General features: G+C 37.1%; 1 protein-coding gene across 2 annotated transcripts in view; it reads right to left on the bottom strand.

Moving 5' to 3' along the window:
* The window catches only part of PLXDC2 (plexin domain containing 2), a 455689-nt gene that overhangs the window by 38832 nt on the left and 390478 nt on the right, over positions 1–26379 (bottom strand). For both annotated transcript variants that reach the window (XM_043564759.1, XM_043564758.1), the window contains exons 11-13: positions 25055–25205; positions 24040–24078; positions 2558–2718 (exon numbers count right to left, since the gene is read on the bottom strand). In XM_043564759.1, coding sequence (XP_043420694.1) covers positions 2558–2718; positions 24040–24078; positions 25055–25205 — 351 coding nt within the window. The remainder of the gene's footprint in view (positions 1–2557; positions 2719–24039; positions 24079–25054; positions 25206–26379) is intronic.

The raw sequence follows: 26379 nt of genomic DNA, 5'->3' as shown, positions 1-26379 counted from the left end.
AACGAAGAATATGAAAAGCAATTTACACGATACTGGTAAACTCAATTTCTTTATGTGCCAAAGCCTCTAATTTAATCAGTAATTCAGAACTTTCAAATTCCTGGATCTGGCATGGCAGTAACTGTGCAGTCACCAGGGATATGTGTTTTAAGTTTGTCAACATTTGTGTTTTAATAATAGTAAAGTTATGATTATCATCTTCAAAAACCACCTGCTGACCAGTCACTGTGAGCTACACGGGGACAGCAGGCAGGGGTGTTGAAGAGGAAGGGATTTGAGTAGGAATTGGCCATTGACCCCAGTGGGAAGGAAACAGGCAGAGGGGAGAAAAACTGAGGAACCTGCAGAATGAGTCTGCTTATCGGAGTGTGGAGAGATAAGAGGGTTCTTTATAAAACTGTGGCGTTTTGACCTTGGAGAAATCACTGCCCCACTCTGAGCTTCAGTCTCTTCCTTTGTTTATGAGGGTATAGAACTAGATTATCTATAAGATGAATGCCAAATGAAAAAAACAAAACACCATGCTTTCGCTATTCTACCGTCTCACCTTGCATCCACACGGGGATTGCCGTGAACTGCCGTGAACTAGGCCCTCTGCCCTGTGCAATTTGCCACCAATGCCATCACCATTAGGTATTTCACTGAATCTTCTTTATTACAATGTCAGAAGATAAACTTCCCAGTGCATTAAAAGGCTTAAACATACAAGGGGTTATAGCAGCAGCCTGATATCTGATTAGTCACTGAAGGCTGGCAGCGAGTCACATGTCAGGGGTTTGAGGAATACATCCACGACCCGGGAAAGTTTTCGGCTTTCTTCCATGAAAAGCATGTTGGCAAAACTTAAAAACAGCTTTCCAATGAAATGAAACATGTGGCTGTTTCTCAATTATTCTGGTTTTAAATGAGGACACCATTTCTGGAATTCATAATTGTGAAACTTGAACGGAAGTTCGAGATGTCGAAGGATATTTTTTCCAGAAAATATTGATAGAATACCTATTTGAAAGAAACTCTGTGATTTAATCCAAGTCTTAAGGAACTTCTAAGTCTGTGTGTGTGTGGGGGGGAACAAATCATGCGCGTATTTATTTCTAATGTGAAACAGAGAGGTAAATGCTATAGAAAGACACGGATGAATTACTGTGGGTGGAATTTCAGAGGAGGACGAGAGATTATGCTCAGCTGTCCAGACAGAGAGATGGTTATGGGCACTGAAGCCTGTTTGGATCCTGAATTTAAGAATTGGGGCGGAGAGGGCTTTGTTGGTGGAGGAAACGGAATGAGCAATGTCTTGCTTATGCGGCCTTAAAAATTTGAAGTGTGTATGGAGAAGAGCACAACATGAAATATGATGGTATCGTCACCTCCAGGTTGAAGAACCATGAGATAAAGATCGAAATGGTAAACAAGATACAGACTGCCAAGGCCTTGAAGGCTGACCTCAGGAGACTGCACTTTATTCTACAGACGCTGAAGATCATGTAGGCCTTTTGAGCAATTATTTAATTCACTAGCAGACATCTCTCCCTATTATACAGGACAAAGGTAATTCTTTAGTTTAAAATTTATTATAATTTCTCTCCCAACAAGGGAACAAAATTCTAAGCAACTTTTTTTGTACGTCACCCAATGAATTGGAAAAGATTTCAAATTTATAGGTTTGAAACTCTAAGTGGGAATATTTTCTTCATTGCTCTAGTATTTATTTGGGGTTGGAATAGGAGTCGCCCCATTAAGAGGCTGGAATGAAGGCTGCACATGTGGGGTCCCAGGAATTCCAACTGTCTGGGGCACGGAATGTGCCATGAACTTTACCCAGTGGCCTCCTGGCATCCCAATTTCAGGCCTTCTGGTCATCAGAGCTTGGCTTGGTCCTCCTACCTGATTGTTGTTGGGAACTGGAACTCAATCTACATTCTGTACATGAAAACAGAACACCAATTCAGCATAGTGTTCTCTTTGTGTCTGTATGAGCGTGTGTGTATGCACGTGCACATTTATATGTAAATATCTCCATATACACACATTACACAAAATGGTGATGGCACATACCATTATCTTATTGTTATAACTGTTCTTCCGTAGTGAAAGCTATATTTTCCCTAAATGGCTTGGGAGCATCTTGAGAGCAGGCCTACCCTATTGTATTGTACGGATACTCAATTAGTATGGAGTACTAATAGTCAATTAGTATTTAATCATCCACATATTTAAGCGAAGTAAGCACATGCTGAATTTCCTTCTAGGATCAGGAGAACAGCTGGTTAACATACTTGGTATTATAGGACAAAAAAGTTATGGCTTCGATTTTTCCTTAGATCTGTGAAAAGCAAGAGGGCTTATTTCTTTAAAAGCTCCTGAGATAAGTGAACTTATCATATGAAAGCAATCTATCAATACGTGTGTGTGCGCGTGCGGGCATGCATGTGTGAAATCTGCCAGCTTGCGACTGCAAGATGCAGAAATCACGAGCTGAATATGAAATACAGGTGGTGTGAGCAAATGCAGAGTTCACCAACCAGCGTGGTTTTCATGTGTTATTCTTGACACTTACCTCAATAAAGAAAATGCTGGCTGCTGACGTTGGATGGTGATACATGTAGACTGTCACAAGAATGGCCGCTACTATAATGAGGACCAGGATGAGAATTCCAACAATGAGGCCAGCATGAAGGGTTCCCCCTTTCTTCTCGGCTGCACTGTCATCTGTAGAAGCTGAAAGAGCGGCACAGCTGTCAGAACATTCATGTGTTCTCATAGGTTTGCATTTCCATTGGGGGGGATGTTTGTATTTTTAATAAAGTACCATTAGAATTTTTCTTTCACTTTCTGTACAACTTTTGCTCTCCAGAACACGATTGTAGAAAGTTGGTGGTCTTTATTTGGGGCCATGAAAAGCCGTAGTATTAATGATTAAAAATACATTTTTGTAACTGTGTTTTAATTTATAGTTCAATAAACAAAATTAATAGCCTTTATTCTGAAAGTACTGTGGAAAATCTAAAACTCTAATTAACTATATAATAAATTTAACTTTGCTTTTTCTCATTAAACCACTGGCACTGTTACCCATGGAAAAACTGATTACTTTTTGAAAGCCTCTGTCATTTTCTTTTGGAAATTTTAAATTGAAGAGTATCACGCTTCTTTTGGTGGGCTAGACAGGCATTTTCAGAAAGTCTATACATGAGTTCAAAGGCTAATTTTCAAAATCTGTTTTAAACTGAAATGCTCTTTAAAAGTGTAACAGATGGATGCTAAATGACCCTCAAATAGTTTTATCTCCATCTGAAGGGAACACACAGCATATCGAAATATTCCATCCACTATGCCACAAACCAATGTCATTTTATCAGACTTCTACTAAGATGTTTTCCACTGTAATACCCATCTTCAGAGAATTAGGAAAAAAAATTAAATTTCTAAAGTAATAATTATCCAACCCAAAGTCAGTCAAGCAAATAAGACAAATCTCTAAGGTCTTCTCTTCTAAAATTCTGCAATCTTTGATGACTATTCAGGTATTTAAATAATGTGCAGCAGGTAACTATGTTTTTTGTGCATACTATGATTGATATTTTGAAACATTAGAAAATTACTTAATATTCATAAAAGTTCTACAGCAGTGATTCCTAATCTTTTCATTACTAATTTGTGTCTTTGTTTTAAACAATTATTTTTCTCTATTAAATCCCATTTATTAAGCACTGATTTATCTCTCTTATTTTAGATTTTTGTTAATAAAAAGGAAACACAACTGCCTATCAGAATGTGTGGTCAATACGAAGTAACAGAATTCCAGATAAACCAAAGAAACACGACCTTCCAGTTTTTCCTACCCATCTCTTAAATGTTTGTTGCTGGAGAGCCTGGCTCACTCAGTCGATTAAGTGTCTGACTTTGGCTCGGGTCATGATCAGGTTTGTGGGTTCAATTCCTATGTTGGGCTCTGTGCTGACAGCTCAGATTCTGTATCTACCTCTCTCTCTCTCTGCCCTCCCTCTTTTGTGCTCTCTCAAAAACAAATAAACTTAAAAAAAAACACTATAAGTAAACAAATAAATAGTTTGTTGCCATTGTTTGTTTATTCTCTGCTTGAGACCCATAGTTGGTGTTTGGTAATTCTTCTCCAAATCTAATAAAGCTCAAAATCCTACAGCTTTCGCTTACATAACTAACATTCATTAAGGAAAGAATATACAATATAAACAGTAATTCATTATATGAAAATTCACTTACAGAAAGGATTCTGGGAAGATGGAAGAGTATGAAGTATCAGAACCTCTCTACACAGACAACAATTGTACTGGTAGAAGGTGTCTGACAACTATCTTGGAACTCTGGACTCTACTGAAGGCTTGCAACTTTCAGGAGAAAGGCTTGGACTATCAATTGTGGTGAATTTCAGTCAATTTCAGCTCTTAGCCCAGTAGTGGCTATCCATCCTCCACCCCTCAGTCATGTGGCAGGCAGCTGTACATGGGTTCCTGAAGTAGCCTGCAGGAACCAGGCCAGGTGAAAAGTACCCGTCCTCCAGTTAACAGGGATCTGTGCACTGGCCACTGATTGGTGCTTCTCATCACAGAGGCACAAAGACGCAGCCATTGGTTCTTTGTCTCTTCCTCCGTTGTTGCAAGCCTCTGCCCCTCTCTGGCTTCAGTGACTTCTAAGGGATTTAAAGAGCCAGTGCCCTTTTCGCCCTCCCCCCACTTCATTTCCCCCTTTTCTTTCATTTTTGGGAGCTAGATAGTAAAGACTAGGACATTCAGAAACAACTGCATGTATGGGTAAGATCAGAAAGTGAGTGTACATGCCCGGGGAATAGCTCAGAAAAGACCTGAAAAGACATTAAGATTATACCTCAGGCTGATCCTCAGCATAGACAGTCTGAAGCAACACAGAATCAAAACAATAAACAAAAATAATATCAAAAAGCAGCACACCCTGGGGAAGGGAGGGTAAGAATCTGATTTCCAGAGTTACCCCTTTATTAGATTCAAATGTCCAGTTTTTAATAAAAATTCACAAAACATACAAAGAAACATGGAAGTATGGCTCATTCAAGGGAAAAAAAATCACAGAAACTGTCCCTGAAAAAAGATCTGATGGCTGTATAATAGACAAAGAATTTAAAACAATTGTCTTAAAGATGCTCAGAGAACCAAAAGAAGATGCGGAAATGTCAAGACAACAACGTGTGAATAAAATGGAAATATCAGTACAGAGATAGAAAACCCAAGAAGAAAACAACAACAACAAAAATTCTGGAGGTGAAAAATTCAATGACTGAAATGAAAAGTTCACTAGGGATTCAAAGGCAGATTTGAGCAGGCAGAAGAAAGAACCAGCAGACTTGGAAAACAGGATAATGGAAGTCATTGACCAAGGGACAGAAAGAAAAAGGAGCCAAGGGGCCATCAAGCATTGCAGATGTCCCGGACAGAGGGACAGAGAGAGGGGCGGAGAGAATATTTTAAGAACTAATGGCTGAAAGCATCCTAGATTTGATGAAAGACATGAATAGAAGCATCCAAGAAGCTCAAGGTATTCCACTAAGATGAACTCAAAGAGATCCACACTGAGATGCTTTCTAATCAAACCTTTGAAAGACAAAGTGAGAATCCTGAAGATAACAACAAAGAAAATAGGTATACTATAAACAAAAGGCAAAGAGTTTAAATATTCCATTACAAAAAATCAACCAAACACAAAAGAAGACAGTAATGCTGGAAATAGAAAAAAAAAAAAAAAGCTGTAAGGCACAAAGAAAACAAATAGCAAAATGATGAAAATATGCCCTTCCTTATCAGTAACTGTTTTATGTTTAAAGGGATTAAAGTCTCCAATGAAAGGACACAGATTGTCAGAAAGAATAAAAACACATGATTCAACTATATGCTGTCTACAAGATACTAACCTCATATCCAAAGACATAAATAGATAGAAAGTGGAAGTATGTAAAAAGATATTCCATACACATAATAACTAGAAGACAGCAGAGGTAACTATACTAATATCAGACTCAATAGACTTTCAATCCAAAAGGTTGTGAGACAAAGAAGGACATCATGTATAAATAAAGGTTTCAATACAGAAAGAAGATATAATAATTATACACACGTATGCAGTTAATGACAAACCATCAAAAAATATGAAGCAAAAACTGACAGAACTGAAGGCAGAAACAGAAAATGCTATAATAATAGTTGGAAATTTCAATATTCCACTTTCAATCTTGGAAAGAACAACTAGACAAGAGGTAAGTAGAGAAAAAGACTTAACACAATAAACCAACTAGATCTAACAGACATATACAGAACACTCTACCCAACAACAACATGCACATTCTTCTCAAGGGCACATGGAACACCCTTGAGGAGAGATCATATGTTAGGCCACACATTAAATCTCAACACATTTAAAAAATAGATATCATGCAAAGTATCTTCTCTATTCACAGTGGGATGGAGTTAGAAATCAGCAACAGAAGTAAGATGGGAAATTCACAAATCTGTAGAAATTAAACAACATACCCTTGAACAATCAATGTGTCATCATCAAATCACAAGGGAAATTAGAAAGTTAGGTATGAATGAAAACAAAACTGCAACATACCGAAACTTTGGGGACGCAGCAAAAGCAGGGCTAAGGAGGGAATTTACAGCTGTTCGTGCTTACATTAAAAACAAGAAAGATCTTGAATCAACAACCTAACTTTACAAGTTAGGGAACTGGAAAGAAAAGAACAAACTAAACCCCAAGTTAGCAGAAGGAAGAAAATAATCAAGACAAGAGCAGAGATAAGCAAAATAGAGAATACAAAAATAATAGAGAAAGTTAATGAGAGTTGGTTCTTCGAAAAGATCAATAAAACTGGAATGGGGACTCACACACAAGTAGTCTGTCCCCAGAGTCCACACCCTAAGCCTCTGATCACGAAGCCCTCAACTGACGCTGGACTGTAGGTACTGCTATTTCTTCTGATTTCATGTTATCAATTCTGGCAAAGAATTCTAAGTAGCCTTGGTAATTTCAAATAAAGAAAAATCAGCCCTCAATATGGTGAAAGGATTAACATTGTGCCCTCAAGAAGGCAGGGGCTGTGTCTGACTTGTCACTTCTCTGGGACTAGGGCTTCGGTCAGTGTCTGTCATCATATGCACGTAAAATCCATGTTTGTCGGAAGGGAAGGTGGGAGAGAGGAGGAAGAAAAATGAAAGAAAAATAAAGGCTACTGAAAATGGGTTACAGGTATTGGAATGACCACTTCTCCAACAAAAATCAAATGAAGTTATAATAAATTACTTCACTGGGTCTTCAGTTATCTCTACAACGCAATCAGTAACAGTAACTACCCCATAGGAGTGCTGTGAGAATTAAACACCTAAAACATATAAAGTACTTAGGAGAGTACCTGGTATATAATAAGCACTTAATTAATGTGGCTATTATATTATTCTTCATTTTAATATGAGGGAGGTTGAGGGAAATTATGGTGTCAGATTCACTAGACCATATAAACTATGTGTTTGCCCTTAACATTTGTTGCTTTTTAAAGTTTGGCATTACTATTATTTTCTAAATGTTTGTTTATTTTTGAGAGAGAGAGAAATAGAGTGTGAGTGGGGAAGGGGCAGATGGAGAGGGAGACACAGAATCCGAAGCAGGCTCTAGGTTTTGAACTGTTAGCACAGAGCCGGATGTGGGGCTCGAACCCACAAACCGTGAGATCATGACCTGAGCTGAAGTTGGACGCTTAACCGACTGAGCCACCCGGGGGCCCCAAGTTTGGCTTTATTCTTAAGTATACTGTATTGTTGTACTTGGTGCACTTGGCCTTTTTTCTTATTTGTAAGAGTATGATACATTACTGTCATGGGAAAATAGGATTAATTTAAAATGCTGCTTTGGAGAAAGTGTGGCAAAAAATGTCTACTTGAGTCAAGCAGGGAAGCCTTGAATGTTTCTTCCAATCCCATGTGTAATTCCGTCCATCTATTCTTTTTTGTGTGTGTGTGTGTGTGGCTTTTTTTTCAAAACTTGTTTTATTTTTTATTTATTTTTTTAAATTTACATCCGAATTAGTTAGCATGTAGTGCAACAATGATTTCAGGAGTAGATTCCTTAGTGCCTCTTACCCATTTAGCCCATCCCCCCTCCCACAACCCCTCCCATAACCCTCAGTTTGTTCTCCATTCATCTATTCTTTCATCCCTCCCTCCGTCTATCCATCCCCTGCACCCCCAAATCCATCCATCCAGACAGCATCCGGTTCTCTCTCTGATATCAGTAGTCTTTTAAAAGCAGCATGTCAAGATTCAGCCTCACTTTCTTTGTGTGTGTGCAGAAGAGGGAAGGGAAGAAGCAGACACTTGTGAGTTAGCCTCAGGCTGCCACTTCCCACGTGAACCAGAACCTGTGGAGGAAGCAGCAGGCAAAAGACAGTCCTTCCCAGGAAGAAAAAAGAAAGCCAGCAACATGTTTTATTCAGTATGAGCTCCGGTCAGTAAAATTAGCTTTGACTTGTAGGACATAAATTGTCAATCTTTAGAATATAAAATCATAACCAGGTTGATATCTTGAACCTCTCTCACTGCCTTTACTTAGGCATAAATGCTTACTTTCTCACTTATTACTTATTTATATTTTCAATAATGGTTTAGTTATAGAATCTCCTTTCGAAAACATTCCTTTGTTGTGCTGGTATAGATGTGAAGACACCATTTCATGTCTAATGAAATCTGTACAGAGTCTAGTCTGTTACTAGCCAAATAAATATTTTAGAACAGTTTTGGATGATGATTGCAACAAAATAAACCATCTTCACAGACTCTCAAAATATTGCTAGCCAAGAGACAAAGTAAATATTTAGGGATCTATGACTGTGCATATGACTATACACTGTGGCATAATTAGGGCAAACCATTTAAGGAGAAATACAACAAATTAAATTCCAAAATATTACAGAGGCATCTTTGTGTCCCAAGCAAGTGCTATTTCCAAATGCGTCAGAGTGGTCATCTGAATGGAGTGGCCAAAATTGCACAAATATTTCTGGAGAACCTATTTTCTCATTTTCATATTATTTAAGCAAGTTTTCTACTTCTCTACTCTAGCTGCCGTTCTCTACTAACAAGTATTATGATGGCATATTAAAAGGTTGAATTTGGAGATGAAGTGATCACTCCATTGATGTGTTTTGATTTTAAATTCTTTCACTATTTGGTTTCCAGTTTAATATCACTGCTCCATTAAATGGCACTGGGTTTGCACACTCATGGGTACCTGCAAACAGGATTCGGGAGATCATTTATGTTAAAAATGATGATCACCTCAAATACAAAATTGAAATGTACAAAGTATAAGCAAGTGCTAGCAACTTCCATAATTGAAATTTAGTTCATTCACGTCGAGGGCAGGTGGCTGAAATGAATTTCAATCCTTTAGAAGAGACAATAGGCAAAGATGTCAATTTTAGAAATAGTCATTCATTCCTGTGGTTTGACTGATTGTTATTAGACACTGGCATATAGAATTGGGTCAAAGAAAACCTTGAATCTATTTCAGGTACAAACTTAAACTCATGAGAGCCCATGAGGAGTTGGGAGGGATATTCCAAAAGGTCACGAGAAACCTAGTCTGAAGACTCAAACTCTTATTCTATTCTTAGAAATATCTTACCCTCCCCTCCCCCTTTATTTTGAGAGAGAGAGAAAGAGAGGGAGACAGAGGGAGAGGGAGAGAGAGAGAATCTCACACGTGCTGGGCATGGAGCCTGATGCGTGGCTCCATTTCATGACTGTGAGATCATGACCTGAGCCCAGATGAAGAAGGGTAGGACGCTTAACTGACTGAGCCACCCAGGTGTCCCCATTCTTAGGAATATCTTATGCTCTTTTATTCATGTCCGAAAGTGAACAAAAAGCCAAAGAATTATCCTCACACACATACAGTATTATACATAGGACAATTCGAATCTTTAGCTTTTTTATCTTTAATTGTGTATTTAAATAAGACGAATTAATGATAAAGGATAATAAGATACAATAAAACAGAGCCTCAGAGCTAAAAAGAGGAAGTATATAGATACATGTGAAAAGCCTATCAAATCAAGGCCACTTTTTGCTACTCTACTGAAGACATAACTTAAAACATAAATGAAGCACAGAAATCAATAGTATCAAAGATAATATACTCTCATCTGATCCACTGAATGACCTATGAGCTCCTAGCTTTTTAATACTTTATAAAATGCAGATCAATACTGGCACACAGAAAAGACTGTGAGAATTGTCCAGTTTATCTAAGCAATCTGCTATTTTGGGGTGTGTTTTAGCTACCATGACAGCAAAGACAACAGATTTTTAAAAAGCGTTAAATACATACTAAAAATATTCAAGACCTCATGCAAATGTGTTTCATTTGCTACTCTCCAAGAAAAGTTTATAACCTATTAATAAGAGGAAAGATGAAAGAAAGACGAAGATAGAAGAAAGAAGAGGAAAAAAGAAAAAAAAATGGATAGGTTGTCTCTTCAAAGTGTAGCATCAGATTTTAAACCTCTACCTTCCCTTGTTCTATGACTGATAATTTTTTTTTTTCAGGATTTACATGCAGGTGACACTGATATTTGGTATTTAGAAGTATAATTCTTCAATATGTTAAAAAGATATTAATACATTGCTAAAATGAGTTGTACCCACTATTAAATCTTGCCAGTGATTAAAATCCAAGAATAAAGTAAAACTAAAATAGAAATACTTCTGGTCTGAAATTTTATTCACTTTAGAACTAACTATTCTCTTGGCTTTAAAATCAAACACTACAGTCCATAAATTCCTCAATGTATTAATATCCTTTGGGGACCAAGAGGCTCATGGGTTAGATAAAGTCTTGCACAAGTTTGTGCAAAATGCATAAATCTTATACACGTGAAGTCAAAATGTTTTTTTTTAAAACTTCGTAATAAAGTTAAACTACGAGTGCTTACAATGTTAGTGTTCCATTTTTGGATTAAAAACACACACAGAGACACACAATTTTCCCTGTGGAATATTGTCTAACCCATTTATAACCTAAAGCATGTAATGGAAGAAAATCAAGTGATAACATTTTTAGCTAAATTGACTTTCCTTTGGAAATTTCCCTTGTAACTGATCTTATTTTGTAGCTCATATATTTTTCCTCTTAACTCTTTTATATTTCTACATCCATGATCATGACCCCGACTTCATTCAGAGTTTCTTCCGGTGTTACTATTTTCTTGACGCTTGTGAATCCGTCGATACTATTCAGGTATTAAGAAGCCAACAGAACTATTATACAATTATTATACATCATCCACAATATGTGTCTCTGGGACAATACATTCAGAATTCACATTATGACATCTCCATAGGAAGGATTTGGGTAAGAACTGTGAAAAGATATTAAAATGGGTGCACAGAACACAGCTAAGTGCATTATGTACGGGGAGGACAATATCTGGCAGGGACAGCTGGCCCGGCTTCTCTTTTGCAGCCTGTGCTACTACAGGGCAGCTGTGAAATTTCATTCAGGCAAACATATAAAATATTCTGGCCTAAAAGAGCTTAGGGGATGACAATCCTTTTTAAACAATAATCCGCTACCTTTTATCTTAGGAAAAGGAAGCTAAATAAGATTCCCGTGAAATCATATTAAAAAAAAAATGCTTGATTCCATCAAAATGAGGGATTTGGGACAGCAGTCACCACCCAGTCTGCTTGTAGCTTCATTATGTGATTGGTGCTTTAGTGTATGTATATGTGAGAGCAGCTAAAAAGAGGGGATTTATAGTGATTACAATTGCCGTAAGACCCAAAAAGTCAGTCTCTGGAATGATCCATTATCACTCTTCACTTCTTATGTGTATGCACTACTTTTTGAAAACAGTCTGCATATGCATCTAATGCTTTCAGCAACCGAGATCTTTATAAAACCTAACTTTTAAGCTTTTCTTACCATCAGCTTTCTATACAAAGCTGTCTTTGTATAAATTGTCTGCTCCATCTAAAACTATATTTAAAAATCATTTTTGAAAAATACAACGTGTCTCTACTTCTACAAAATAATCCAAAGAAAAGAGATCTTAGCACCTAAGTTGCCCATCCAAATGTTAAACTAAAGAGTTTCACAGAAATAGTTTCTCTTTTAATTCCATGCCAAGCCGTTGCAACGGTTAAGAAATCAGGGTTTTAAATTACAGAAAAAAATTTAGAGTTTTCCTAGTGAATGTATTCACAGTGAATACAAAATACCAAAAATACGGCTGACAAAAGTACTTTTAAGATTGGGGTGGGGGGAGTACGGAACAGAGTGACTCCTCAAGCCATTAACCCCATCCATTCCAGAATGAGGTCACTTATGTTAAGAAAGGTCATTTACATACAAACCTAGGAGTACCATAATGAATGTTTACTTCCCTACCGAATCCGTCAGATTTTCTCAGCGTGGAGGAAAAACTCTCCTCACCTGGCTCCTATCAGTGTGGGAAGACAAGTGTGTGTATATATGCCACTTAGCTAATATAGACCCTAGGATCTCCACTCCTCTTAATCATGGCTGCACTGGCAGGCCAATGCCAGGCCTTCTTGAAATTATTTACGGAAATGGGATCCATTCTCCCACTGAAGTTCAAGTGTATGAATCCAAGGGCATCTCATCAATAGCTTTTCCAGCGGAGAGATCAAGCTCTACCTCCCATGCACCTGCACTGTATACCCACCACTAGGAAAACAGGCCACCAAGGTCCTTTAACTGTCCATCCCCAGACCACAGCAGTAGCTGGTACATGGGGCATGTAAGATAGAACCTGAAGCCATTATTTGAAAAACAAAAAGCCCAGCTGCTGAGGTACAGTATACTATCTAAATGCGTACTATCTAAATAAAATCAACCTTTCAGTGATTAGTCATAAGCAACTTCTATTTGTAAAAAACGTTTATTTATTTATTTTGAGAGAGAGAGAGAGAGCACACACGGGAAGGGCAGAGAGAGATGGAGAGGGAGAATCCCAAGCAGGCTCCACACTGTCAATGCAGAGTCTGACACAGGCCTGCAACTCCCGAACTACAAGATCATGACCACAGCCGAAAGAGAGTCGGATGCTCAACCAACTGAGCCAACCAGATGCCCCATAAGCAACTTCTTTTCAAAAGTGCTGACTTTTAATTCAATATTAGTAAATAAATCCCAAGTTCTTTGACATCTGAGTTTATGATCAACATTAATGAAAATCTTTGGGTTTCCTAAGAAACTATGTCTTAATTTAGTTGCTAAAGATGTCATTTTGGCCTGTGTGTCTGCCCCAGAATTAATTAAAACCTTAGTCCTTCATGTTCTTTTTTATCTTTTTAAATTTTTTAAAAATGTTTTTATTTATTTTTGAGACAGAGAGAGACAGAACATGAGCAGGAGAGGGGCAGAGAGAGAGAAGGAGACAGAATCTGAAGCAGGTTCCAGGCTCTGAGCTGTAGGCACAGAGCCCGAAGCAGGGCTCGAACTCATGGAGATCATGACTTGAGCTAAAGCCGGACGCTCAACCGACTGAGCCACCCAGGCACCCCTTAGTCCTTCATGTTCTTAACAACCATACAACCCTTTTGTTATTTGTGGTGGTTTGATATATACAGTCCTCCAGGAGGGTAAATGGGTGGGACTACAGGTATGTGCTATGTATCTTAAAGAGCCAGAATCAGAAACTGGAAAAAAGGTTAGGTTAAGCCTGGAATTTCATTTTAATTTGTGGTAGCAGATCTAATAAACAGTGCCCATATATCAGGTAGAAAGAAAAAATTAAAACCTCTGAGAGCCAGTTTTGCAGCAGTGTTTAGCATCCATGTGGACAAAACTTTGCGCACATAATGTCCCTAAGAGGGACAGAATCAGGTAGACTGCTTGGGAAGAAAGACACTATGAAATTGTGTTTACCATAAATGCCTGTCCCTGAGGTCCGGGGATATCAAATTTCTTGAAATATAAAGTTCCACCTGCTGAATGTGGGGTAGAACACGGTCAGTCCGGGAGGTGAGCTCTAGTCTCATCCTAACGTTTTCCATGAAATCAGCTTTGTAAAATGCCCCCCTCTCCCCATATTGGTATGTGATACTCCCATGAGTTTTACAGTTGCAAGGACCTTGGTCTCAAAATGTTGGGGACAGAGGAGCCATAACACTCATTGTGACTGTGATGGGGCAGTTGGTGCTGTTTCTGTTTGCTGAGATGCTGGGTAGCTTTAATAGGGGGAGAATGGCAGACAAATGGGTACACAGCTGACTGTACAACATTTAGACCACTCTTCCCTGCAGGACAGGGGGGCATTGGGGAGCACAGCCCCTGCTCTGACACCAGATCACTTGGTGGTAAAAGCCCAGCTGTGTTCCTTACAAACCGCATGACTTAAACAGATTGTGTAAATCCCTATGCTCCCAATGCTTCCTGAGTAACATGGGATTACAATAGTACTTTCTTCATTGGGTGCGGAAAAGATTAAATGAGACAATATGCAAAACCATCAGAAAAGTGCTGGGTATACAGAAACAGCCCAATCATTACCAGACAATTTTACCCTTATTAGCAACTACCTGGGAAGTTTCTAAGAATAATTTAAAGCAAAACATGAATCAAATAATCAGAAGTGTTAAATTTAATGTCTACTAATTAGAGAGGCTGGTTTGCTAAGGGCAAGCCTTTTTCCTTTCTTTAGTTGAGAGTTTCAAGAAGCTGGGAAGAATTTATTCATGAGAATTTTCGGAGAACCGTATCTAGTTTATGAGCAGCATATTAAAATTTCTCTTTTCTTTTAAAGGAGGTAAAACTCGTGGCCTTGACATGCACAGATCTTAAGTGTACAATTCAACAAGTTTTAGAAATTTCCATGCTCCCAGAATGTTCTTTTTGCCTTTTCCAGTCAGTTCTGACCACACCCCATCCCACCCCATGACGGGCAACCACTATGCTGATTTCTATTATTGTAGATTAGTTTCACCCGTATTAAATTTCATATAAACCAAATCATACTATATGTACCCTGTAGTGCCTGGATCTTTTTGCCTAACATGATGTTTCCAAGATGTATCTGTGTCATTGCATATATCACTAGTTTGTTCTTTATTTCTGCTGAATATTAGTCCATTGTATGAATATACTCAATTTATTTATTTTTCTATTGCCAAACATCTGGATTATTTTCAGTCATTGGCAATTACTTATATAGTTGCTATGAATATTCTTGTAAATATTTTTGTGGATATGTTTTCTCTTGGATACATATAAGTGGATTTCTGGATCAAAAGGAAGATATGTTTAATTTTATAAAATTGTCAGTTTTGGGGCACTTGGGTGGCTCAGTCAGTTAAGCATCTGACTTCGGTTCAGGTCGTGATCTCATGGTCCATGAGTTCGAGCCCTGCGTCGGGCTCTGTGCTGATGCCTCAGAACCTGGAGCCTGCTTCGGATTCTGTGTCTCCCTCTCTCTCTGCCCCTACCCTACTCATCCTCAGTCTCTCTCTCTCTCTCTCTCAAAAATAAACAATCATTAAACAATTAAAATAAATAAATAAAATGGTCAGTTTCCCAAAGTGATTGTACTATATCACAGTCTGATGAACAATGTAAAAGACTTCTGATGCACCATAACCTCATAAGTATTAGTGTTTTGTCTTTTTAGTTTTAGACATTCTCGTGGGTGTGAAATGGTATCTCATTGAGGCTCTTGCTTTTTTAAAGTCAGCCTGATAATCTGTGCTTTCAAATGGAGTTTTATTCTTTTTTATAGTTAATATAATTATTGGTCTGGCTAGATTTGATTTGCCATTTTTCTATTTCTCTTCTTCGTGTTCATCCATTATGTGATCAATTTTTCCTCCTCTCTTGCCTTCTGCAGCCTAAACGAATATATCTTAGAATTCCATTTAAATTTAGTTCTACATATTTTGTACTTTTTTTTTTTGGTTGTTGAACATAATGTTCACAGGTGCTGAAGTCACTTAGGGTTGAAATTTTATCAAACAAGTTGTTAACTCATTACTGGAACTGAAATAATAACATCTGGTCACAGCAACTTACTGCACTGTTATGGATCAATGTTAAATAAGGACTCCTATCCTTACTACCCAAGATACATTTAAAATCTTGTATCGTATCAAGCATGCAGTATAAAACTAAGGTGAAAATTAGTCTTAATGGAACAGCAAGTCATTGAAAACCTATCTATTGAAAAAGACTGAGCTAAATTTAGTATCTAATGGATTAAACTCCTTTATTTAATCATTATGTCTTCTTAATTAATTTTAATGTTTGTTTATTTATTGAGGAGAGAGAGAGAGTACACACACACACACACACACACACACACACACACAAGGTGCGAGTGGGGGAGGGGCAGAGAGAGAGAGAGAGAGAGAGAGAGAGAGAGAGAGAAAGAGAAGCCGTAGCAGGCTCTGTGCAGTCAGTGCAGAGCCCAACATGAACCTTGAGATCATAACCTGAGCCAAAATCAAGAGTTGGACACTTAACCAACTGAGCCACCCTGCGGCTCTCAATCATTATGTCTTTTTAAAAATAGTGTATCTTTTCTCTTTCTTTTTTTTCTCTTTCTTTCTTTCTTTCTTTCTTTCTTTCTTTCTTTCTTTCTTTCTTTCTTTTCCTTCCTTCTTTCCTTCCTTCCTTCCTTCCTTCCTTCCTTCCTTCCTTCCTTCCCTCCCTTTCCTTTCCTTTCCTTTCCTTCTCTCCCTTTCTCTTTCCCTCTTCTTTCCCTCCCATCCTTTCTCCTTCCTTCCCTCCCTCCTTCCTACCTTCCTTGCTTCTTAAACTAGATCAGCATATTATAGGAGAAATAAGCATTGGCAATTGAAACAAATATAAGAAAAATAGTGCTTAAGTCACAAAACCTTGAGAATGATAACCAAGGTCAGTGGGCTCCAAACACACTTTGGCATGACCTTTACACATTAATAGGAGGCCTCTTTTTTCCATCCCCCTTGGGAATGTTTTATGGATTCACTCCACTCGTAGACACCATACTCTGACCTCTCACACTTACTCTCCCCATGTTACTTTGTCTCCTACTACACTGAGACAGCAGGAAGTACAGATGAAATTCCCACAACTTCTGCCTCTTCTCATCCATGCTGACTGATCCATCCCTACTTGAGGATACATCAAATACTCTCGACCATCTTTTAATTCCTTTCTTTATGTCTTCTTTCTACTCAACACCTATACCATGTAAATAGGCTCCTAAAATAAAACAACATAATTAACAAAAGAAGTCTCTACTTTCTTTTTCATTAAAACTTCTTGATAAGTAGCTTGTCCTTGCTGACTTCAATTTCTTAATTCATAGACTTCTCAAAATCTATCTGGGGAATGCGTAACTGTGGACTGTAGAACTGCTCAACCAATGTTAACATATTACTTAAACTAATGGTCACTTTTCTGTTCTTTTTTCTTTTTCTTTTTTCGTCTTCTTCTTCTTCTTCTTTTTTTTAATTTGGCCTGTCTAGAGCATCAACATAATTCACTACTTCCTCCTTGAAATTTCCTTCTCTTTGGTTTTATGATAGCAAATTCTATTGATTTTCTTGCTATCTCTTTATCTGTCTTTGCAGTTTTCTTCACAAAACCTTGTGTTCTCCTTTCTGTACTGTGCCCTTTTCATTTTTATAGCATCCTTCTGTGATCTCATTCACTCTCATAACTTCAACTGTCATTTCTATGATGATGATGCCTAAAGTTATATCTTTTGCTTGTACTTCTCAAGCGAATTTCAGATTTGCAGAGAAGAACACCCATTATATATCTTCATTTGGATGTTCCACAGATATGTCAAAATCAATAAGCTCAAATTCAATTCATTGCCCCCCCACAACCTGTCCTCTTCTGGTATCCCCCATTAAACAGCACCGTCACCCACCCAGATAACCAAGCTCAAGTCCTGGGAGCTATCTTAGTCACTTTGTATCACATAAGTCACACATCCAATCGGGTATTAGTTATGTAGCTTTACTTCATTCAAAGTGTTTCTCATGCCCATTTTCTCTTCTTTATTCCTACCGTCAGCCACTACTTTGGCTTCTCAGCATTTCTTTTATGGATTACTAGTACAATCTCCTAAGTAGTTTTCCTGGCCTCAGGTTCACTCCTTTCCCATTGTTCCCCACAACCCCATAATTTACTGTCAAACTGGTTTCCATACAACACCCAGTGCTCATCCCAACAAGTGCCCTCCTCAATGCCCATCACCCACTTTCCCCCTCTCCCCCACCCCCCATCAACCCTCAGTTTGTTCTCAGTATTTAAGAGTCTCTTTAAAAAAATATTGATGCCTGAATCAGCTCCAGAGGTTCAGATTTAATTGGTGTGAAGAACAGTGTGACCACTGGGGTTTTTATAAGCTGGAATAATAAAATCAGATGAGAATAATCAGATAATTCCAAGGTACAGAAGAAGTTGCGAGCCACTACTCTGGATACAATTTTACGAAAGCAACTCTTAATTCTAGGGGATATGCAAAATACCATTCTGAAGTATAAGAAATGTTCACTATTATGGCATACATATACTTAGAATAGAGTTAGTGCTACCATGGAAAGTAGCCAAACGAAGCAAAAGATAAAACCAAATGTCAAGATACTTTACAGTTGTAGAGACAGAAAGTGATAGATATTCAATAGCCCGTCAAGAGGAAATAAGTTTCCCTTTGCTTATGAGACTGTGATCTATGTGAAAGAAGTAGGTGAAAAAAATAGCAAGGGAAGGAGGGGAGAGAAATGAAAGATATGCTACTTTGATGATTTATGTATTAAAGTCAAAAAACAATTCGACTGAATGATAAATGAAACACTAGACACTTGATCTGTCACTAGAGACTAGGTAATAAAAATATAACCTTAGAAGTATTCTAGTGGAAAAGTCAGAATAATGTTGTAACACTTTATCTTTGGCTGAAAAGTCTTGGGGTGTGTTCAGAAATAAGAAAGTAACACGACCAAATCAGAATTTAGACCAGCCATTCCATAGTAGTTCATTCAAAGTGTATCTGTCCTAGCTTTGTGAAATCAACCACTTGGCAGATTTGTACCTCAGAATTAACTTAATCATGTTGATCATGTTCTGCAAACCGCTTAATGTAGCTATTTCGGCATCTCTGATGGGTGACACCACCTTTCTGACTCAAGGATGCAGCCTTTCAGGATCCAGGTTTAGTAAAATGCCCGGCAATAAGAAGAAATGAGAAGCATGGTACCACCTGCGTAACACAACAGTGCTCTCTGGAGTGCTGTTACTTTAAAAGCTATTAGCAGCTAAGCACTTATATTCAAATATGTTTTTAAAAAGACACTCTATCAAAAAGAAGAACATTTAGAGGAGCCAAGGACAAATGCAGTTTTGGTACTTGGAGAAATCTCAGTCAACAAATTTTATTTTTATTTATTTATTGTCTAAAGTTTATTTGGATATTTCGAAAGAGATAGTGAGAGCGGGGGAGGGGCAGAGAGAGAGAGGGTGAGAGGGAGAGAGAGAGAGAGAAAGAGAGAGAGAGAGAGAGAGAGAGAATCCCAAACCGGCTCCACCTTGCCAGTGCAGAGACTGATGCAGGGCTCAAACCCAGCAAGCTACTGTATCATGGCCTGAGCCAAAACCAAGAGTGGGATGCTTAACTGGCTGAGTCACCCAGGCGCCCCTCAGTCAGCACATTTTAAATAATAAAATCAAATCACAGGATTTTAGAGCTTACAATAATTTTAACATCTGCAGTGTAGCAGAATGGCATGATTCAATCTGCCAAACTGAGCTGAATCTGGTTGAAGGCTTTCCTTCTTAATTAAGAGACCCTGCCATTGATTCAACTTGCAAACTCTTTTCAGCGCTGGATATAATTTTATCCAGTTCGCATCTTGAAGACATTTACATTTCTATTTAGGTGGTGAGTGTCATTTGGAAGCAACCTAGTCAAATGCCAAAGAAGGCATTTAATAGTTGTACCTACTCTAATATATAGCTAGGTCATTCCTTTGAAATGTACTCCTCTAATAAGCTTTTGCCAGGATTTGAAAACCCAAAGACGTGATTTTAAATGCTTATAACCACTATCCACAGAAATACATACATTTAAAAAATACATCCTAGAAACCCCTTGATGGTGAATTAAACCTGAATTTCTGGAGAAACCAAGAAGGCTGAAAGGATTTTAAATTAGATTTTGAACATAAACACAGCGTAGCCCTGTAGTTTGGAGAATGCATGCCAGTGATTCAGACACTCCTCAATGACACAGGAAAATTGATGTGTTGTGATTTTCATAGAAAGGATAAGATGGAAACTACTGCATAATTACATGGGAAAAGAAAATAAATTCCATTTCCAAATACTTACAAGTATCATCAGTTGTTAGAGAAAAGGGAAAACAATACAGTAGGAGTAAGCGAAATACTTTAGAGTGGCATCTCCTGTTCGAAGTTTGACTGTAAGAGAACAGCCATACTGAGAGGCTGTATTAAGTCCCAAAAGACTCATACCCCAGGTCTGCCACGTACTGGCCATATAACCTTTCTGTACCTTTGTTTTCTCAGCTAAAAAATGAAGAGAATAATAGGAACAACTCAGAGGGGTGTTGTGTGAATTATACGAAGTAATAAATGACAGCATGTAGAATGGGGCCAGGAACATAGTAAACACTCAACAAATATTTCTTTTTCCTCTTCTTTTTCTTCTCCTCCTCCTCCCAACTATTTGGAGATCGTTGTATAGTTGGAGATAAAAGGTCATGTTTATACTCGCTCTTCTGAGTTTTTGTATTCTATCACTTACAATGGTCAATCAATGTTATACACCTTACTAAGGAGGCCTATACTCATTAGATACCATTTTCTTAGTTTAGGTTTGTTTACACGTTCTTTTCTCCAAATTATTCTTAGGTCTTAGAATTTCCACTCAACCCATAAGGCTAATAAAACTTTCCTAAACCCAAAACTATCTTGAAACTTCCAGAAGCTCTTCCTAGTCTTACTCTAAATGTAGCAGGAAACTCAATTCACAATTGAAGATTCATCAAGAGTGATTTAGCAGACTGTAACTCAGTTTGGGTCCTGTGAATGAGAAACCCTGTTGTGTGCCTTTGGTGTCCAGCTGCTCAGAAGTATTTTATACTTTCATATCAAAGATGAAGGAAAATCTCCTGGAAAGTGAATGTATAATCATGTCAGCTGTGGATTCCACTAGAAAATCAACTATTTTAACCCACAGAAATGTCCCAGAAAGACTCAGCCAAAGTAATCCAATATCTAAAGCCAGCATCATTGGCTTCTAGCTACATATTGACTATTTTGAAAAATGTCACCCTTTTTCATCAAAAACTAGAGATCTCTAAATTAAAATGCTTCTTAAAACCAGCCAATTAAATTAAATCAAGAAATAAAATGAGCTAAATTTCTTTGCAACAATATATAGCAATTTATAAAAATTTATTAGCTTGCATTAAAAAAATTAACAAATGTGAGGAAACACTTAAATTAGGCATCCTTTTTCATTATTACCTCCATTTTGCAAAAATGTTAACCTGGATGTGGAGGGGCTGGACAATTCTGAATTCTATTCTCAATATGTTTAATCAACTAATCAAGTTAGATTTAAAATGGCAATCTTTCCTGCATCTTCAAATTCTGTAAGATAAAAACAATGATAAGTATGCTATCTTGATGAAGGTGCTATAAAAAGTAATGTGTAATTTCCCTTAAGCACCGCTTTGAAGGAACATTTATCTTAATACTGGCCAGGTTGGTCTGCTCCAAATGTACTTTAAGAAAAAGTGCCCTATAAACAATCCTAGACATGGAAAGAATTCCAGTATATAGACACAGTTAAAGACTGATTGTGATATTTTGGAGTCCTGATGGATTCATGGCTGCATATTAATGATCTAAATATCATCTGAAAATCCATCAGTCAACTTCTCCAGTATGACAGAAAAGAAAAAAAAAACATTTACATTTACATCATTTACATTTACATCAGGAATTTACTCCACTTGGTTTCTCAATATTATAAGGTATTCTAATGCACTGCTTTAAGAAAATCTTCAAAGTTTTATGATTCCTTGATGCACTCAACAAAACTAAAGATTTTCCTTAGGATAATTGGTAAGATTCTAGGGAACTACTTCCCAAAGTGTATTTTGCAAAGCATTAAGTCCATGAGATGCAACTTATAAAAAGGTTTTATGACCAAATAATGGAGAAATGCCAGATACTAAATCTTTATTGCCATCTTGAAATTTCTTTAGAATACATGCTCCCCGAAAGCAGAGAATTTAGCTAAATCTCATTCACTTATCATGGATCCAAGCCTGTGACAATGCCCTCCAATTAGCAGGCATCCGGCAGGAATTAATGAATGAATAAATGAATGAACATTAAAAGCTTTGAACAGCTCTCTAGCAAAGAAACCTCTTTCATTTTCTTTCACCCAGAGTATCTCATACCTATTTGATCACAGGATTTTTTTTTCTGTTAGCACTACAGAATATTTATTCTAAATAATTAGAATATTAAAAAGAAAAGAGACAGCATAGAAATAATATAATAAACACACATGAAACTACTACCCAAATTAATAATTAAATGCAACAAATACAACAGAAGCCTCTTGGCGACTCCTCCTCCAACTCATTTATCTCCCACTTCCCTCCCTCAAAATAACATAACACCAAATTTAGGACTTATGTTCACATGAAACTAAACAGCATCCTGTTCTGAGTAATTCTCAACTGAGGGATTGCTAAAGGCCCTTAAAGTGCTGAGATTTTAATTTATTTCTAGCAAGTATATACAGGCAAATGGTCATCTGTAAAGCTATCCACTTATAGCATTAATACTATGATAAGTAAGAAATGAATGAAATAAAACACTATTATACAGACACAAGACAATGGAGAATTGATGTAATGATGATATATATGAAGAGGCTAAGCAGCTTATCTTTCAAATGGATTGATATGAAATTAAAGATGCATACAGTATGTATCTTATCATACAGTGACCTAAGAAAACATAGATGTATTTTTGTTACTTAACCTGGACTAATTTAGAAACTAATCTCTACAATTACTTAAAAAAAAATCCCTAAGAATGTATACATTGGATTTTGACTTACAAAATCAGCTGGGGCTGCAAAAGTAAAACTGTGTCTAGATCAATGTCACAGTAGGGCCACATTTACATGAAAGAGGCTGCTAAGAAGAGGCCCCACCTTCCCCCCCCCCCCCCCCCCCCCCCCCCCCCGCACTTCCTGAGTTGAATAAACAGTTGCTGATAAAAAAATCTCTTTTATCAAGATCCAGCAAACTATGATAGAGAAGCACATCTGAGCTAATATAGTTTAATAGAAAAAGAACTGTTTTTAAAAATTTTAGGCAATATCTTTCACAATCTTATTTTGGTAAAACTTTTCTTCCTCAAATTTTTAAGTATCAATATAGGTTTCTCTAAAAATTGTCTTAGAAAAACCTGAAGTATGCAACTACTTAAAAGTTCTTTTTTGCATGTTTAATTTTTGTCCCCTGCTTGACATAAGAGACAAAAGGGCCTATAAAACATATTTCCATATTGGTCTAATTCTTAATTTTATTTCTAAAGAATGTTGAGTAGTCAACTTAGAGAAAAAAAAAAGAAAACATTTGAACCCAATACCTGCTCTGTGTAGATACTCAATACACAATTAAACCAAGGAACAGTACACGAAAAAGGAGAGCAAGGTGTGTGGATAAGTTTTCACGTTATAATTGGTCATTGGTATCCTATAGTTTTATAGGCAAATATGAGGATTAGAATTGCATTCACCATTGAAACCATTTCAATTTTCAAACCACCCATTGAATTCTCCCCATGTTAAATACCAACAGGGAGTGAAATATAATCTCACTGTGTATTAGAAGCCCACCAATCCTTTCTCATATATAAATGAATGAAATGACTTAGCATCTGAAAATATTTATAAAAGAAAAGTATCAATTCCTACCTCCATTATCTTTTAGATGTAGTGCTATCTTGGTATCATCTGGAAGAGAAATTCAAAGTTATTGTAACAAAAAAAATTTTAGTGGGGCATAAATATGATGATCAGTCATTGTCTCCTAATGCTTTCTCAGAGGAGGATTCAAACCTCAAAAATACTTCACAGGCTATATAACAATCCAAAATAATATGTATTAAAATGCAGCACTGGTTTCAAAAGCAATAAAATGATTTAGCAGCTTCCTCATCTCATTTTATCACTTTACTCTAGTTAACTTTTAATATCCAATTAAATTTCAATTAAAAGTAAAAGTGTCAAGTTTAATTTATTATTCAAACGAAAGCCAGGTTTATGACCATAAATAAGTAAGACTATTTTTTCTCCATCAGAGCCTACTCTTGGCCAACTGGTCTCACATTTCTCCCTAGTGGCGTCATTTAGAGTAAGTGGTTATATTTTGGCTAATATACCTTCTTCCCTCAATGAGTTGTCCCACGCATCAATATTCTCTTGTAGTTTTGTCTTCCCTGACAGAGGAAATGTTTTTCAAAGACAATTTCTGTGACATACACAGTGTCCCTCTACAGATTATAGACCAACATATTTTACTGACTGTATTCAGGTAAATATTAGAATTGCATACAAATAGAATTATCTATTTTCAGAATCTGAAATCACTGGACATTTTATATGCATTTTGCCTTTCTCTCCTGTGACTGAAATGTTGAATTCAGTTACGACAAAATTTACCAATATAAAAGGAAGTCTGTATTTCTTTTCTATTGAGGACAAGTAGCCAAGATCACTAATGAAATCTAAGTCTTAAGAAAAGGAGCCATACGTTACAAGAATCCCAGCACATATTTTTCTTCTGTAATAATTTTGTCTTTTCCCCTTTAGAAGTCCTTTAGAAATTGAGTTTGCCAAAAGATAACTTTCTCTCTAGAGAGCTACTCCAGTACATGTCAATACAGTGACTTTCCCCTCCTTCAGAAAAAAGCAAAAATATCTAGAGCACCTTCTGTGGGCAGACTGGTGGGCAGCTGGGATGTCGCTGCTCTTCTGGTGGTTGTTAAGACCCTGAATTTTGTGGTTGTTGCTTGTATAGTTGTGGTGGTTTGAGAAGAACTTTCCATTGGCTCTGTGTTCTCACACATCTTCTCTTTTGACTGATAAGAGAAACAAATAGGAAAACAATTTAAGAGTGATCACACATGTGTTTAGAAAATTACATCAAAGAAGTTGGGCTGTGAAGCATTAAGGGCTTTCATATCAAGATGAGGAATAAGTTATTTTTATAGAGAACAATATTTATAGATTTTAATAATTTACAAAGTATATAAAAGATGAGAAAAAATCGGATGTAACAAAGCATTTCCATCTTCAGATATTTGGATTTCATCACTTCTGTTCTTAATCTTTCATACTACTATTTATATTGCCCTAAATCTTATATCAATCTCTATATAAAAGACATGATGTCATGAGGAAGAAGTTCATACAAGAAGAAAAACATGCTCATACAGATAAGAATTAAAACATGCTTGGGTATGTGAAGAAGGCGCTTCAAACCAATAATGCCAAGTTCTAAAAATTTGGTAAAGTGCTCCATATTCCCTTATTGTTTCAAAACTAATCCACCACACATTGAATGAGTATTTAATTTTTTTGTTTTCTATTACAAATTATTCAAAATCACCCAAACAAAAGATTGGATGGCCCTCATGTAATCACTTAGCCTATTTCTCCCTAGCAGAGCTAGACTGAAGACACCAGGAAAAGATATATATTTTATTTTTATTTATAGCCCACAAAAATAAATCCTATAACATTCACCAGCAACAATTTCCACCACCCAAACTTTTATGGTTTAGAAGCTGGTGTTTCTCTCTCAACCTCTTTGTTCTCCAAAGGACGTCATCCCTCTGGTAGGGTCTCAGGTAGAAGATAATCAGTCTGCACATGGGTGGTACTCACCCCACTTTAGAAAATTATTATTAAATAAATTCCTTTCTTAAACTTCTCTTGTCATTAATGAAATACAAGGCACTTATTACTAGTTCAGCAAGAGTTCCTGAGATGGCTTCCTCTTTTACAAAGGGTGAGATACAGATTTCTTCTCCACTGCAATTCCCAATATCCGAGGGGTCATTCAATCTTCAACTGTTGGTTCCCACATCTTCTCAGCCCCAGTGACCTAATGATCTCCTTGCTAGCTCCACATCAGTTCTTGCCCCCACAGTCTGGCCCTCATCTGCAGTTGGAGACGGTTGTGTTTTGAGATCATAGATCCAGTTGTCCTCTTTCCAGTCTCTCCATGTATGTGCTCACTCAGATTCTGCT

This window comes from Prionailurus bengalensis, chromosome B4, assembly GCF_016509475.1.
Source record: "Prionailurus bengalensis isolate Pbe53 chromosome B4, Fcat_Pben_1.1_paternal_pri, whole genome shotgun sequence".
NCBI classification, from domain to species: Eukaryota; Metazoa; Chordata; class Mammalia; order Carnivora; family Felidae; genus Prionailurus; species Prionailurus bengalensis.
The sequence above is the reverse complement of the archived record's forward strand: the minus strand, read 5'-3'. Positions and strand labels throughout refer to the sequence as shown.